At 47.1% G+C, this 17538-nt stretch overlaps 1 protein-coding gene across 6 annotated transcripts in view; it reads left to right on the top strand.

The window, feature by feature from the left end:
- Positions 1–17538, top strand: part of LOC109884151 (aryl hydrocarbon receptor nuclear translocator 2-like) — a 96196-nt gene that overhangs the window by 73621 nt on the left and 5037 nt on the right. For all 6 annotated transcript variants that reach the window (XM_031821368.1, XM_031821366.1, XM_031821364.1 and 3 more), the window contains one exon: positions 4011–4161. In XM_031821368.1, coding sequence (XP_031677228.1) covers positions 4011–4161 — 151 coding nt within the window. The remainder of the gene's footprint in view (positions 1–4010; positions 4162–17538) is intronic.

Below are 17538 nucleotides of genomic sequence, written 5' to 3'. Positions count from 1 at the left end.
ACCTTCTCAGGCCAGGTCTCTTACACACAGGACTAACAACAGACCCTACCTTCTCAGGCCAGGTCTCTCACACACAGGACTAACAACAAACCTACCTTCTCAGGCCAGGTCTCTCACACACAGGACTAACAACAAACCTACCTTCTCAGGCCAGGTCTCTTACACACAGGACTAACAACAGACCCTACCTTCTCAGGCCAGGTCTCTCACACACAGGACTAACAACAGACCCTACCTTCTCAGGCCAGGTCTCTCACACACGGGACTAACAACAAACCTACCTTCTCAGGCCAGGTCTCTCACACACAGGACTAACAACAGACCCTACCTTCTCAGGCCAGGTCTCTCACACACAGGACTAACAACAGACCCTACCTTCTCAGGCCAGGTCTCTCACACACAGGACTAACAACAGACCCTACCTTCTCAGGCCAGGTCTCTCACACACAGGACTAACAACAGACCTACCTTCTCAGGCCAGGTCTCTCACACACAGGACTAACAACAGACCCTACCTTCTCAGGCCAGGTCTCTCACACACAGGACTAACAACAGACCCTACCTTCTCAGGCCAGGTCTCTCACACACAGGACTAACAACAGACCCTACCTTCTCAGGCCAGGTCTCTCACACACAGGACTAACAACAGACCCTACCTTCTCAGGCCAGGTCTCTCACACACAGGACTAACAACAAACCTACCTTCTCAGGCCAGGTCTCTCACACACAGGACTAACAACAAACCTACCTTCTCAGGCCAGGTCTCTCACACACAGGACTAACAACAGACCTACCTTCTCAGGCCAGGTCTCTCACACACAGGACTAACAACAGACCCTACCTTCTCAGGCCAGGTCTCTCACACACAGGACTAACAACAGACCTATCTTCTCAGGCCAGGTCTCTCACACACAGGACTAACAACAGACCCTACCTTCTCAGGCCAGGTCTCTCACACACAGGACTAACAACAGACCCTACCTTCTCAGGCCAGGTCTCTCACACACAGGACTAACAACAGACCCTACCTTCTCAGGCCAGGTCTCTCACACACAGGACTAACAACAGACCCTACCTTCTCAGGCCAGGTCTCTCACACACAGGACTAACAACAGACCCTACCTTCTCAGGCCAGGTCTCTCACACACAGGACTAACAACAGACCCTACCTTCTCAGGCCAGGTCTCTCACACACAGGACTAACAACAAACCTACCTTCTCAGGCCAGGTCTCTCACACACAGGACTAACAACAGACCCTACCTTCTCAGGCCAGGTCTCTCACACACAGGACTAACAACAGACCCTACCTTCTCAGGCCAGGTCTCTCACACACAGACCTGAACATGTAGCAGAGATTATTTGTGTTGTGAGTAGAGTCAGACAGAATCCAGAAATCTGAAACTGTATAAATATCTGTAGAATCACTCCAGACTTGGTTCCATTCCAGATCTAATGCCTAGGTGTTGTAGGTGTTTTCTAGTCAGGCAGACGACACACTGATCACACACTGACTACTCCCATAGCTACTACAGAATGTAGGCACCTCTGCTTTGGTTGACAACAGGAATCCTCTACTGCTAACCAATAGCATCATTAGCATTTCTAATGAAATGCGTTTCAGTGGTCGCTATGCAGATTCTCTCTCTCTTTCTCCTCGCTTCAGTGAATCTCATCAGCAGAGACTGGTAATGGTGTGTGTGTGTGTGGGTGGGTGGGTGTGTTTTCTCTGATCTGCATATCGGACCACACGACATGCGTGTGTGTTGAGCATATGGTGTTTAGTAGGCTCATTTGTCTTCTCAACCTACACCAGTAACACACACACACACACGTCTCTCTGCTAGTCTAGTACAACACACACGTCTCTCTGCTAGTCTAGTAAAACACACATGTCTCTCTGCTAGTCTAGTAAAACACACATGTCTCTCTGCTAGTCTAGTAAAACACACACGTCTCTCTGCTAGTCTAGTAAAACACACACGTCTCTCTGCTAGTCTAGTACAACACACACGTCTCTCTGCTAGTCTAGTAAAACACACATGTCTCTCTGCTAGTCTAGTAAAACACACATGTCTCTCTGCTAGTCTAGTAAAACACACACGTCTCTCTGCTAGTCTAGTAAAACACACACGTCTCTCTGCTAGTCTAGTACAACACACACGTCTCTCTGCTAGTCTAGTAAAACACACACACGTCTCTCTGCTAGTCTAGTAAAACACACACGTCTCTCTGCTAGTCTAGTACAACACACACGTCTCTCTGTTAGTCTAGTACAACACACACGTCTCTCTGCTAGTCTAGTAAAACACACACGTCTCTCTGCTAGTCTAGTAAAACACACACGTCTCTCTGCTAGTCTAGTAAAACACACACGTCTCTCTGCTAGTCTAGTAAAACACACACGTCTCTCTGCTAGTCTAGTACAACACACACGTCTCTCTGCTAGTCTAGTAAAACACACACGTCTCTCTGCTAGTCTAGTACAACACACACGTCTCTCTGCTAGTCTAGTAAAACACACACGTCTCTCTGTTAGTCTAGTACAACACACACGTCTCTCTGCTAGTCTAGTTAAACACACACGTCTCTCTGCTAGTCTAGTAAACACACACGTCTCTCTGCTAGTCTAGTAAAACACACACGTCTCTCTGCTAGTCTAGTAAAACACACACGTCTCTCTGCTAGTCTAGTAAAACACACACGTCTCTCTGCTAGTCTAGTAAAACACAAGTCTCTCTGCTAGTCTAGTAAAACACAAGTCTCTCTGCTAGTCTAGTAAAACACACACGTCTCTCTGCTAGTCTAGTAAAACACACACGTCTCTCTGCTAGTCTAGTAAAACACACACGTCTCTCTGCTAGTCTAGTAAAACACACACGTCTCTCTGCTAGTCTAGTAAAACACACACGTCTCTCTGCTAGTCTAGTAAAACACACACGTCTCTCTGCTAGTCTAGTAAAACACACACGTCTCTCTGCTAGTCTAGTACAACACACACGTCTCTGCTAGTCTAGTACAACACACACGTCTCTCTGCTAGTCTAGTACAACACACACATCTCTCTGTTAGTCTAGTACAACACACACATCTCTCTGTTAGTCTAGTAAAACACACACGTCTCTCTGCTAGTCTAGTAAAACACACATGTCTCTCTGTTAGTCTAGTAAAACACACACGTCTCTCTGCTAGTCTAGTAAAACACACATGTCTCTGCTAGTCTAGTAAAACACACACGTCTCTGCTAGTCTAGTAAAACACACACGTCTCTGCTAGTCTAGTAAAACACACATGTCTCTCTGCTAGTCTAGTACAACACACACATCTCTCTGTTAGTCTAGTAAAACACACACGTCTCTCTGCTAGTCTAGTAAAACACACACGTCTCTCTGCTAGTCTAGTAAAACACACACGTCTCTCTGTTAGTCTAGTACAACACACACGTCTCTGCTAGTCTAGTACAACAGACACGTCTCTCTGCTAGTCTAGTAAAACACACACGTCTCTCTGCTAGTCTAGTAAAACACACACGTCTCTCTGCTAGTCTAGTACAACACACACGTCTCTCTGCTAGTCTAGTAAAACACACACGTCTCTCTGCTAGTCTAGTAAAACACACACGTCTCTCTGCTAGTCTAGTACAACACACACGTCTCTCTGCTAGTCTAGTACAACACACACGTCTCTCTGCTAGTCTAGTAAAACACACATGTCTCTCTGCTAGTCTCGTAAAACACACACGTCTCTCTGCTAGTCTAGTAAAACACAAGTCTCTCTGCTAGTCTAGTAAAACACAAGTCTCTCTGCTAGTCTAGTAAAACACACAAGTCTCTCTGCTAGTCTAGTAAAACACAAGTCTCTCTGCTAGTCTAGTAAAACACACACGTCTCTCTGCTAGTCTAGTAAAACACACACGTCTCTCTGCTAGTCTAGTACAACACACACGTCTCTCTGCTAGTCTAGTACAACACACACACTCAACTCTTTTTCCTTCTCTCTCTCTCTATCCAGTCCACTAAGGCCCAGTCCAGTCCGTTTGGGATAGGCTCCGGCCACAGTTACCAAGGAGACCCATCTTCCTATAGCCCCCTGTCCTCCCCTGCCACCTCATCGCCCAGCGGCAATGCCTACTCTGGACTGGCCAACCGGAGCACGGCGTTCGGTAAGCACCAGCCAATCACATCAAAGCATTCCATCAAAAAGATGTTTGTCTCATTCTCTTCCAGGATTTATCCAATCATGTTTGATCAGTGATAACATCAAAGGGTGTGTGTGTGTGTGTGTGTGTGTGTGTGTGTGTGTGTGTGTGTGTGTGTGTGTGTGTGTGTGTGTGTGTGTACATACTCTGGAATGCTGGCTTTCTAGGCAGAGTTGCAAAGAAAAAGCCATATCTGACTGGCCAATAAAAAGAAAAGATTAAGATGGTCAAAAGAACACAGACACAGAGGAACTCTGCCTAGAAGGCCAGCGTCACGGAGTTGCCTCTTCACTGTTGACGTTGAGACTGGGGTTTTGTGGGTACTATTTAATGAAGCTGCCAGTTGAGAGCTTGTGAGGCGTTTGTTTCTCAAACTAGACACACTAATGTACTTGTCCTCTTGCTATGTTGTGCACCGGAGATTCCCACTCCTCTTTCTATTCTGGTTAGAGACAGTTTTCGCTGTTATGTGAAGGGAGTAGTACACAGCGTTGTACGAGATCTTCAGTTCCTTGGCAATTTCTCACATGGAATAGCTGTCATTTCACAGAACAAGAATAGACTGACACGTTTCAGAAGAAAGTTCTTTGTTTCTGGCCATTTTGAGCCTGTAATTGAACCCACAAATGTTGATGCTCCAGATATTCAACTAGTCTAAAGAAGGCTAGTTTTATTGCTTCTTAAATCCGGACAACAGTTATTAGCTGTGTTAACATAATTGCAAAAGGGTTTTCTAATTTATTTGATTTATTTATTTACCTTTATTTAACCAGGTAGGCAAGTTGAGAACAAGTTCTCATTTACAATTGCGACCTGGCCAAGATAAAGCAAAGCAGTTCGACAGATAAAACGACACAGAGTTACACATGAAGTAAAAACAAACATACAGTCAATAATGCAGTATAAACAAGTCTATATACAATGTGAGCAAATGAGGTGAGAAGGGAGGTAAAGGCAAAAAAGGCCATGATGGCAAAGTAAATACAATATAGCAAGTAAAAGACTGGAATGGTAGTTTTGCAATGGAAGAATGTACAAAGTAGAAATAAAAATAATGGGGTGCAAAGGAGCAAAATAAATAAATAAATAAAAATTAAATACAGTTGGGAAAGAGGTAGTTGTTTGGGCTAAATTATAGGTGGGCTATGTACAGGTGCAGTAATCTGTGAGCTGCTCTGACAGTTGGTGCTTAAAGCTAGTGAGGGAGATAAGTGTTTCCAGTTTCAGAGATTTTTGTAGTTCGTTCCAGTCATTGGCAGCAGAGAACTGGAAGGAGAGGCGGCCAAAGAAAGAATTGGTTTTGGGGGTGACTAGAGAGATATACCTGCTGGAGCGTGTGCTACAGGTGGGAGATGCTATGGTGACCAGCGAGCTGAGATAAGGGGGGACTTTACCTAGCAGGGTCTTGTAGATGACATGGAGCCAGTGGGTTTGGCGACGAGTATGAAGCGAGGGCCAGCCAACGAGAGCGTACAGGTCGCAATGGTGGGTAGTATATGGGGCTTTGGTGATAAAACGGATTGCACTGTGATAGACTGCATCCAATTTGTTGAGTAGGGTATTGGAGGCTATTTTGTAAATGACATCGCCAAAGTCGAGGATTGGTAGGATGGTCAGTTTTACAAGGGTATGTTTGGCAGCATGAGTGAAGGATGCTTTGTTGCGAAATAGGAAGCCAATTCTAGATTTAACTTTGGATTGGAGATGTTTGATATGGGTCTGGAAGGAGAGTTTACAGTCTAACCAGACACCTAAGTATTTGTAGTTGTCCATGTATTCTAAGTCAGAGCCGTCCAGAGTAGTGATGTTGGACAGGCGGGTAGGTGCAGGTAGCGATCGGTTGAAGAGCATGCATTTAGTTTTACTTGTATTTAAGAGCAATTGGAGGCCACGGAAGGAGAGTTGTATGGCATTGAAGCTTGCCTGGAGGGTTGTTAACACAGTGTCCAAAGAAGGGCCGGAAGTATACAGAATGGTGTCGTCTGCGTAGAGGTGGATCAGGGACTCACCAGCAGCAAGAGCGACCTCATTGATGTATACAGAGAAGAGAGTCGGTCCAAGAATTGAACCCTGTGGCACCCCCATAGAGACTGCCAGAGGTCCGGACAGCAGACCCTCCGATTTGACACACTGAACTCTATCAGAGAAGTAGTTGGTGAACCAGGCGAGGCAATCATTTGAGAAACCAAGGCTGTCGAGTCTGCCGATGATGCACAGTAATGCACAGTAATGTTTCTTATCGATGGCGGTTAAGATATCGTTTAGGACCTTGAGCGTGGCTGAGGTGCACCCATGACCAGCTCTGAAACCGGATTGCATAGCAGAGAAGGTATGGTGAGATTCGAAATGGTCGGTAATCTGTTTGTTGACTTGGCTTTCGAAGACCTTAGAAAGGCACGGTAGGATAGATATAGGTCTGTAGCAGTTTGGGTCAAGAGTGTCCCCCCCTTTGAAGAGGGGGATGACCGCAGCTGCTTTCCAATCTTTGGGAATCTCAGACGACACGAAAGAGAGGTTGAACAGGCTAGTAATAGGGGTGGCAACAATTTCGGCAGATAATTTTAGAAAGAAAGGGGCCAGATTGTCTAGCCCGGCTGATTTGTAGGGGTCCAGATTTTGCAGCTCTTTCAGAACATCAGCTGAATGGATTTGGGAGAAGGAGAAATGGGGAAGGCTTGGGCGAGTTGCTGTTGGGGGTGCAGTGCTGTTGTCCGGGGTAGGAGTAGCCAGGTGGAAAGCATGGCCAGCCGTAGAAAAATGCTTATTGAAATTCTCAATTATGGTGGATTTATCAGTGGTGACAGTGTTTCCTATCTTCAGTGCAGTGGGCAGCTGGGAGGAGGTGTTCTTATTCTTGATCAATTAGCCTTTTAAAATGATAAACTTGTATTAGCTAACACAACGTGGCATTGGAACACAGGAGTGATGGTTGCTGATAATGGGCCTCTGTAGGTCTATGTAGATATTCCATTAAAAATCAGCCGTTTCCAGCTACAAAAGTCATTTATAACATTAACAATGTTGACACTGTATTTCTGATCAACTTGATGTTATTTTAATGGACAAAAAAATTGCTTTTCTTTCAAAAACAAATATATTTCTAAGTGACCCCAAACTTTTTAAATGCTGTTTATATATATATATATACTGTTTATATACAGTGCCTTGCGAAAGTATTCGGCCCCCTTGAACTTTGCGACTTTTTGCCACATTTCAGGCTTCAAACATAAAGATATAAAACTGTATTTTTTTGTGAAGAATCAACAACAAGTGATTGTGATTGTGTCCCAATTGTTGTTGATTCTTCACAAAAAAATACAGTTTTATATCTTTATGTTTGAAGCCTGAAATGTGGCAAAAGGTCGCAAATTTCATTGGGGCCGAATACTTTCGCAAGGCACTGTACATACGTACTGTTTATACCCTGCTAGGTTTGCAAAATGTTCCGTACATTCCCAAGTTTTCCAGAAATCCTGGTTGGACGATTCCTGGATTTCCTGCTCATTCCCTCTTGATTCTGGGAACAATCCAATCGGGATTTCTGGAAACCTTGGGAATTTGGAGAAAGTTACTTAACCAAACCTGGGACCTAACCTACAAACCTGGGTCCTAACCTACAAACCTGGGCCCTAACCTACAAACCTGGGTCCTAACCTACAAACCTGGGTCCTAACCTACAAACCTGGGTCCTAACCTACAAACCTAGGTCCTAACCTACAAACCTGGGTCCTAACCTACAAACCTGGGTCCTAACCTACAAACCTGGGTCCTAACCTACAAACCTGGGTCCTAACCTACAAACCTGGGTCCTAACCTACAAACCTGGGTCCTAACCTACAAACCTAGGTCCTAACCTACAAACCTGGGTCCTAACCTACAAACCTGGGTCCTAACCTACAAACCTGGGTCCTAACCTACAAACCTGGGTCCTAACCTACAAACCTGGGTCCTAACCTACAAACCTGGGTCCTAACCTACAAACCTGGGTCCTAACCTACAAACCTAGGTCCTAACCTACAAACCTGGGTCCTAACCTACAGGTTTTGGTGCAGTCTTTGTTCCTGCCAAGCACTTGCACACCTGACTCTTCTCTGAGGAGTTGAATTCAAAGCCTGGGACAGCCTGTATCTTTCATGATTGGCCGCTCGGGTTCATGTTGAGGCTTTCACAGTGTTCTCTTGAAAAAGCCTGAAAATAGTAGGAATTGGAAATGTCTGTTCTTGTCCTCATAGCCTGTGTGTGTGTGGGGGGGGGGGGGGGGGTTTACCTCTTAACATTCTGTCTGATATTCCAACATCCCTGTGGGACAGCAGTGGGTCTTCATTAATGCGGCATGTTTCTCTCCTCTTAACACTTCACTGGCTGAATCTGCTTTACGTATATTTAACATCCACACACACAGCACGTTTAACACACACACACAGCACGTTTAACACACACACACAGCACATTTAACACACACACACATACCACGTTTAACACACACACACACCACGTTTAACACACACACACAGCACGTTTAACACACACACACAGCACGTTTAACACACACACACAGCACGTTTAACACACACACACAGCACATTTAACACACACACACACATACCACGTTTAACACACACACACACCACGTTTAACACACACACACAGCACGTTTAACACACACACACAGCACGTTTAACACACACACACAGGCCATTTAACACACACACACATACCACGTTTAACACACACACACACCACGTTTAACACACACACAGCACGTTTAACACACACACACAGCACGTTTAACACACACACACAGCACGTTTAACACACACACACATACCACGTTTAACACACACACACACCACGTTTAACACACACACACAGCACGTTTAACACACACACACATACCACGTTTAACACACACACGCACCACGTTTAACACACACACACAGCACGTTTAACACACACACACAGCACGTTTAACACACACACACATACCACATTTAACACACACGCACCACGTTTAACACACACACACAGCACGTTTAACACACACACACAGCACGTTTAACACACACAGCACGTTTAACACACACAGCACGTTTAATACACACACAAAGCACGTTTAACACACACACACACCGCGTTTAACACACACACGCACCACATTTAACACACACACACACCGCGTTTAACACACCCACCACGTTTAACACACACACACACAGCCATTACCCCTTTCATCCCATGACTTCAGATCGGGTGAGAGGATCCCAGGCCAAATCAGGTTACCCAAACATATTTGTGCACACACACACACACACACACACACACACACACACACACACACACACACACACACACACACACACACACACACACACAGGAATGTGAAGACATTGTGAACATATCCTTTAGGGTGATTTTAGAAGTGAAGTGTTGACAGTACAGTGTACGTCCTTGTCTTTTGGGATATGTTATGTAAAGTGAGGTCATGTTTTAGCAATGTACCATCTCCACAAAGGAAACCTGGTAACATACCTAAACCTCTCCATGTGGGCTGTGCACTGACTATCTCCGTTGGACTAGTCATTCATAGGGTAGAGGTTAAAGGTCAAAGTTAAACGTACTATGTGCTGGGGTTGCCTTGCAGTCCAACCAAGAGGAATGGAATCCACAGCAGATATTCAGCAGCTACAGGGGGAACGCAGTGTTTTTGATGACAGATGTTGCTGTCGTTACATATGAGACATTAAAAATGGAGTAGAACAGACGGCAGCACTTTCATAAATCTCTCCCCCTCAGTCGTTCAGAATCTGTCCAGGCTATACTTTACTGTTGGGGCAGAACATCTAGCTTGTGCATTTAAATAGTGTATTAGAATGTATTAGTAGTAGTGGCACATCTCAGGGCATCATAGATCTGTGTCTCTCTCTCCTCTGTCCTCTCTGTCTCTCTATCCTCTCTGTCTCTCTCTCCCTATTTCTTTGTCCTCTCTTTCTCTCTCCTCCCTCTTTCTCTCTCGAACCCTTTCTCTCTCTCCTGTCTTTTTCTTAATCTCTCTCAGCTGGGGGAAATGGGTGTCTGGTCTATCCATGACCATCTGATGAGCTTTTAATGGACAATCATTACACTAATGGACTAGTCCTCTATCCTTCTAACACACATACTCTCCCTTTGTCCTTCTGTCTCTTTCTGTCTCTCTCTCTCCTCCGGGCTAGTCTTGGTGCAGAGACAGAGGTGAGGAGAGATATTAAGAAATAGAAGTGAATTACAGCCGATCTGTTTCCCAGCACTTCTCATTTCCTCTGTCGTTGTGTGTTTTGTCATTTCCCTTTATTGTTGCGTTTGTTTACTTTGTCAGTCATTTACCGATTTGTTTCCATTCTATAAACAAACAATCATCCCTCTGCTCGTCTGACTAATCGTTCCTCTCCTCCTTTATTTCTGCTTGTGTTCCTCCCTCCCTCATTATTTAGGGCAATAAGCTGTCAAGGTTCCGTGTGCTGAGGAGTGTGTTTATGGTCATCTCTCTCAGCAGCAGGATATGAGTTATGCTAGGGGATATATTGTAGAGCTTATCAATCCACTTCTGTTTAATGTGGAGAGACCCCCCACTCATACACACACACACACACACACACACACAGAGAGAACTCATAGCTCTGAAATCATCCCCCTACAGGGTGTCATGCAGTGTGTTAGTGCACCAGACAGTGTTTGTCTCCCTGTGTGTCTGTCTGGCTCAGTATGTGTCTGTCTGTAGAGAGGAGAGAGGAAATGAAGTGGAACGACTGCTGCTGTGTTTCTCACTTGTGAGAGTGTGTGAGGTCATCACAGTGGGACACAGTCGCTCCTCAATGCTCTGTGTGTGAGGTCATCACAGTGGGACACAGTCGCTCCTCAATGCTCTGTGTGAGGTCATCACAGTGGGACACAGTCGCTCCTCAATGCTCTGTGTGTGAGGTCATCACAGTGGGGCACAGTCGCTCCTCGATGCTCTGTGTGTGAGGTCATCACAGTGGAACACAGTCGCTCCTCAATGCTCTGTGTGTGAGGTCATCACAGTGGGACACAGCCGCTCCTCAATGCTCTGTGTGTGAGGTCATCACAGTGGGACACAGCCGCTCCTCAATGCTCTGTGTGTAAGGTCATCACAGTGGGACACAGCCGCTCCTCAATGCTCTGTGTGTGTGGTCATCACAGTGGGACAGCCAGGCCGCTCCTCAATGCTCTGTGTGTGTGGTCATCACAGTGGGACAGCCAGGCCACTCCTCAATGCTCTGTGTGTGTGGGTGAGCACGTGCGAGTAGCAGTCCGTGTGTGCGCGCATACTTCCACGTAACTTGGATATCTCCCTGTCTTTAATATTCCATCTTGGAGGAACATGTAACTTAGATATCTCCCTGTCTTTAATATTCCATCTTGGAGGAACATGTAACTTATATATCTCCCTGTCTTTAATATTCCATCTTGGAGGAACATGTAACTTAGATATCTCCCTGTCTTTAATATTCCATCTTGGAGGAACATGTAACTTAGATATCTCCCTGTCTTTAATATTCCATCTTGGAGGAACATGTAACTTAGATATCTCCCTGTCTTTAATATTCCATCTTGGAGGAACATGTAACTTAGATATCTCCCTGTCTTTAATATTCCATCTTGGAGGAACATGTGACTTAGATATCTCCCTGTCTTTAATATTCCATCTTGGAGGAACATGTAACTTAGATATCTCCCTGTCTTTAATATTCCATCTTGGAGGAACATGTAACTTAGATATCTCCCTGTCTTTAATATTCCATCTTGGAGGAACATGTAACTTAGATATCTCCCTGTTGTCACGCCTTGGTCTTAGTATTTTGTGTTTTCTTTAATTATTTGTTCAGGCCAGGGTGTGACATGGGTTTGTGTGTTGTGTTTCGTATTGGGGTTTGTAGTATTTGGGATCGCGGCTGATTAGGGGTGTTGTATAGGCTTGGCTGCCTGAGGCGGTTCTCAATCAGCAGTCAGGTGATTCACGTTGTCTCTGATTGGGAACCGTATTTAGGTAGCCTGAGTTCGCTTTGTCTTTCGTGGGTGATTGTTCCTGTCTCTGTGTTGTGTCACCAGATAGGCTGTAATTAGGTTTCACGTTCCGTTTGTTGTTTTTGTATTTATTAGTTATTTCATGTATCGTCACCATTCATTCATTAAAGACATGAGTAACCACCACGCTGCATTTCGGTCCGACTCTCTTTCGACAAACGAAGAACGCCGTTACAGAATCACCCACCACACACGGACCGAGCAGCGTGGAAACAGGCAGCGACCGCAGGAAAAGCGAAAGGAGGACGTTATGGACAGCAATGGCATGGAGTAAACGACGTGGGAAGAAATCGACAGGTGGGCGGCCGACCCAGAGAGAGTGCAGGAGCCCGCATGGGATTCGCTGGAACAGTGCGAAGAAGGCTATAGGCGAATGGAGTTGGAGAAACAGACACGGCGGCGCAGAGCGAAACTCGAGAGTCACCCCAAAACATTTATTGGGGGGGGGGGGGGGCTCAGAGGGAGAGTGGCTGAGTCAGGAGATGGACCTGAGCCAACTCTCCTTGTTTATCGTGAGGAGCCAAGGAGGAGACCAGAACCAGAGCCGGTGTTAGAGGTGAGCGAAGCAAAGACTGTGAAGGAGTTAATGGGGAAAGTGGAGTGGAGAGTAATGAGGGAGTTGCTAGCTTGGTGCTATAGATATCATATTCGTCCGACGGATCGTGTCGGGGATTTGATGGCACCTGAGTTAGCGCTCCATACTCGTCCTGAGGTGCGTGTTAGTCGGCTGGTGAAGTTGGTGCCAGCCTCACGCACCAGGCCTCCTGTGCACATCCTAGCCTTGCACATCCTGTGCCACCTCCACACACCAGTCCTCCGGTAGCAGCTCCCCGCACCAGGCTTCCTGTGCGTGTCCTCGCTCCAGTATCACCAGTGCCCGCACCACGCATCAGTCCTACAGTGCGCCTCGCCTCTCCTGCGCTGTCGGAGTCTCCTGCCTGTTTGAAGCAGCCTGAGCTGCCAGTCTGCAGGGTGCTGTCAGTCTGCAAGGAGCTGCCAGTCTGCAGGGTGCTGTCAGCCTGCATGGAGCAGTCAGAGCTGTCAGTCTGCATGAAGCAGCCAGAGCTGTCAGTCTGCAGGGAGCTGTCAGTCTGCAAGGAGCTGCCAGTCTGCAAGGAGCTGCCAGTCTGCAAGGAGCTGCCAGTCTGCAAGGAGCTGTCAGTCTGCAGGGAGCTGTCAGTCTGCAAGGAGCTGCCAGTCTGCAAGGAGCTGCCAGTCTGCAAGGAGCTGTCAGTCTGCAAGGAGCTGTCAGTCTGCATGGAGCAGTCAGAGCTGTCAGTCTGCAAGGAGCTGCCAGTCTGCAGGGAGCTGTCAGTCTGCAAGGAGCTGCCAGTCTGCATGGAGCAATCAGAGCTGTCAGTCTGCATGAAGCAGTCAGAGCTGTCAGTCTGCATGAAGCAGTCAGAGATGTCAGTCTGCATGAAGCAGCCAGAGCTGTCAGTCTGCAAGGAGCTGCCAGTCTGCAAGAAGCTGCCAGTCTGCAGGGAGCTGTCAGTCTGCAAGGAGCTGTCAGTCTGCAGGGTGCTGTCAGTCTGCAAGGAGCCGCCAGTCTGCAAGGAGCTGTCAGTCTGCAAGGAGCTGCCAGTCTGCATGGAGCAGTCAGAGCTGTCAGTCTGCATGAAGCAGCCAGAGATGTCAGTCTGCAAGGAGCTGCCAGTCTGCAAGGAGCTTCCAGTCTGCAGGGAGCTGTCAGTCTGCAAGGAGCTGTCAGTCTGCAAGGAGCTGCCAGTCTGCAAGGAGCTGCCAGTCTGCAAGGAGCTGTCAGTCTGCAAGGAGCTGTCAGCCTGCATGGAGCAGTCAGTCTGTAGGGAGCTGTCAGTCTGCAAGGAGCTGTCAGTCTGCAAGGAGCTGCCAGTCTGCAAGGAGCTGCCAGTCTGCAAGGAGCTGTCAGTCTGCAAGGAGCTGTCAGCCTGCATGGAGCAGTCGGAGCTGTCAGTCTGCAAGGAGCTGCCAGTCTGCAAGGAGCTGCCAGTCTGCAAGGAGCTGTCAGCCTGCATGGAGCAGTCAGAGCTGTCAAGGAGCAGAGCTGTCAGTCTGCATGAAGCAGCCAGAGATGTCAGTCTGCAAGGAGCTGCCAGTCTGCAAGGAGCCGCCAGTCTGCAGGGAGCTGCCAGTCTGCAAGGAGCTGCCAGTCTGCAAGGAGCTGCCAGTCTGCAAGGAGCTGCCAGTCTGCAAGGAGCTGTCAGTCTGCAAGGAGCTGTCAGCCTGCATGGAGCAGTCAGAGCTGTCAGTCTGCAAGGAGCTGCCAGTCTGCAGGGAGCTGTCAGTCTGCAAGGAGCTGCCAGTCTGCAAGGAGCTGTCAGTCTGCAAGGAGCTGTCAGCCTGCATGGAGCAGTCAGAGCTGTCAGTCTGCAGGGAGCTGTCAGTCTGCAAGGAGCTGTCAGTCTGCAAGGAGCTGCCAGTCTGCAGGGTGCTGTCAGCCTGCATGGAGCAGTCAGAGCTGTCAGTCTGCATGAAGCAGCCAGAGCTGCCAGTCTGCAAGGAGCTGTCAGCCTGCATGGAGCAGTCAGAGCTGTCAGTCTGCATAGAGCAGCTAGATCCGCCAGTCAGCCATGATCTTCTAGATCTGCCAGTCAACCAGATTCTTCCAGATCAGCCTGTCAACCAGAATCTTCCAGATCTGCTAGTCAACCAGAATCTTCCAGATCTGCTAGTCAACCAGAATCTTCCAGATCTGCTAGTCAACCTGAATCTTCCAGATCCGCCAGCCAGCCAGGATCTACCGGAGCCTACTACCTACCTGAGCTTCATCTCAGTACTGGGCTTCCTCTCAGTACTGGGCTTCCTCTCAGTACTGGGCTTCCCCTCAGTTCCGGGCTGCCCCTCAGTTCCGGGCTGCCCCTCAGTCCCGAGCTGCCCCTCAGTCCCGAGCTGCCTCAGTCCCGAGTTGCCCCTCAGTCCCGAGCTGCCCCTCAGTTCTGGGCTGCCCCGCAGTCCCGAGCTGCCCCGCAGTCCCGAGCTGCCCCTCAGTCCCGAGCTGCCCCTCAGTCCCGAGCTGCCCCTCAGTCCCGAGCTGCCCCGCAGTCCCGAGATGCCCCTCAGTCACGAGCTGCTCCTCAGTTCTGTGGGGTTCTGGGTGAGGACTATTAGGCCATGGTCGGCGGCGAGGGTGGATTTTCCCAGGACGCGAAGGGGAGGAACTATGACATTTATAGAGTGGGGTCCACGTCCCGAGCCGGAGCCGCCACCATGGACAGACGCCCACCCGGACCCTCCCTATGGTTTTGAGGTGCGTCCGGGAGTCCGCACCTTGGGGGGGGGGGGGGTTCTGTCACGCCTTGGTCTTAGTATTTTGTGTTTTCTTTAATTATTTGTTCAGGCCAGGGTGTGACATGGGTTTGTGTGTTGTGTTTCGTATTGGGGTTTGTAGTATTTGGGATCGCGGCTGATTAGGGGTGTTGTATAGGCTTGGCTGCCTGAGGCGGTTCTCAATCAGCAGTCAGGTGCTTCTCGTTGCCTCTGATTGGGAACCGTATTTAGGTAGCCTGAGTTCGCTTTGTCTTTCGTGGGTGATTGTTCCTGTCTCTGTGTTGTGTCACCAGATAGGCTGTAATTAGGTTTCACGTTCCGTTTGTTGTTTTTGTATTTATTAGTTATTTCATGTATCGTCACCATTCATTCATTAAAGACATGAGTAACCACCACGCTGCATTTCGGTCCGACTCTCTTTCGACAAACGAAGAACGCCGTTACACCTGTCTTTAATATTCCATCTTGGAGGAACATGTAACTTATATATCTCCCTGTCTTTAATATTCCATCTTGGAGGAACATGTAACTTAGATATCTCCCTGTCTTTAATATTCCATCTTGGAGGAACATGTAACTTAGATATCTCCCTGTCTTTAATATTCCATCTTGGAGGAACATGTAACTTATATATCTCCCTGTCTTTAATATTCCATCTAGGAGGAACATGTAACTTAGATATCTCCCTGTCTTTAATATTCCATCTTGGAGGAACATGTAACTTATATATCTCCCTGTCTTTAATATTCCATCTTGGAGGAACATGTAACTTAGATATCTCACTGTCTTTAATATTCCATCTTGGAGGAACATGTAACTTACATGCCCCCAATACATCATACCACATACCTCAGTTTATTACCCAGGCCTACAAGCAAAGAGGCACAGAGTTTGAAGGTAGGCCTTGAAATGCATCCACAGGTACACATCCAATTGACTGAAATGATGTCAATTAGCCTATCAGAAGCTTCTAAAGCAATGACATCATTTTCTGGAATTTTCCAAGCTGTTTAAAGGCACAGTCAACTTAGTGTATGTAAACTTCTGACCCACTGGAATTGTGATACAGTGAATTATAAGTGAAATAATCTGTCTGTAAACAATTGTTGGAAAAATGACTTGTGTCATGCACCAAGTAGATGTCCTAACCAACTTGCCAAAACTATAGTTAACAAGAAATGTATGGAGTGGTTGAAAAATTATTACATTTTTAATGACTCCAACTGGTGTTGTATCACTTCATGGTCTGTGTCTCTGTGCAGTGGTTAGACTGGTGTTATATCACTTCATGGTCTGTGTCTCTGTGCAGTAGTTAGACTGGTGTTATATCACTTCATGGTCTGTGTCTCTGTGCAGTGGATAGACTGGTGTTATATCACTTCATGGTCTGTGTCTCTGTGCAGTGGTTAGACTGGTGTTATATCACTTCATGGTCTGTGTCTCTGTGCAGTGGTTAGACTGGTGTTATATCACTTCATGTTCTGTGTCTCTGTGCAGTGGATAGACTGGTGTTATATCACTTCATGGTCTGTCTCTGTGCAGTGGTTAGACTGGTGTTATATCACTTCATGTTCTGTGTCTCTGTGCAGTGGATAGACTGGTGTTATATCACTTCATGGTCTGTCTCTGTGCAGTGGTTAGACTGGTGTTATATCACTTCATGGTCTGTGTCTCTGTGCAGTGGATAGACTGGTGTTATATCACTTCATGGTCTGTGTCTCTGTGCAGTGGTTAGACTGGTGTTATATCACTTCATGGTCTGTGTCTCTGTGCAGTGGTTAGACTGGTGTTATATCACTTCATGGTCTGTGTCTCTGTGCAGTAGTTAGACTGGTGTTATATCACTTCATGGTCTGTGTCTCTGTGCAGTGGTTAGACTTCATGGTGTTTCTACAGTCACAGTGTTGTTGGTTAGGAACACCTAGGTGAAATATCAGACTCCTTGGGTACACTCAGCAGATCAATACATTTATGAGTAGGATGTCTTCCTCGTTACATTAGTGGTACAGGAAC

The sequence above is a fragment of the Oncorhynchus kisutch genome, unplaced genomic scaffold (genome assembly GCF_002021735.2).
Source record: "Oncorhynchus kisutch isolate 150728-3 unplaced genomic scaffold, Okis_V2 scaffold3967, whole genome shotgun sequence".
Taxonomy (NCBI): Eukaryota; Metazoa; Chordata; class Actinopteri; order Salmoniformes; family Salmonidae; genus Oncorhynchus; species Oncorhynchus kisutch.
Note: the sequence above shows the minus strand (reverse complement) of the source record. Positions and strands in the feature narration are given on the sequence as shown.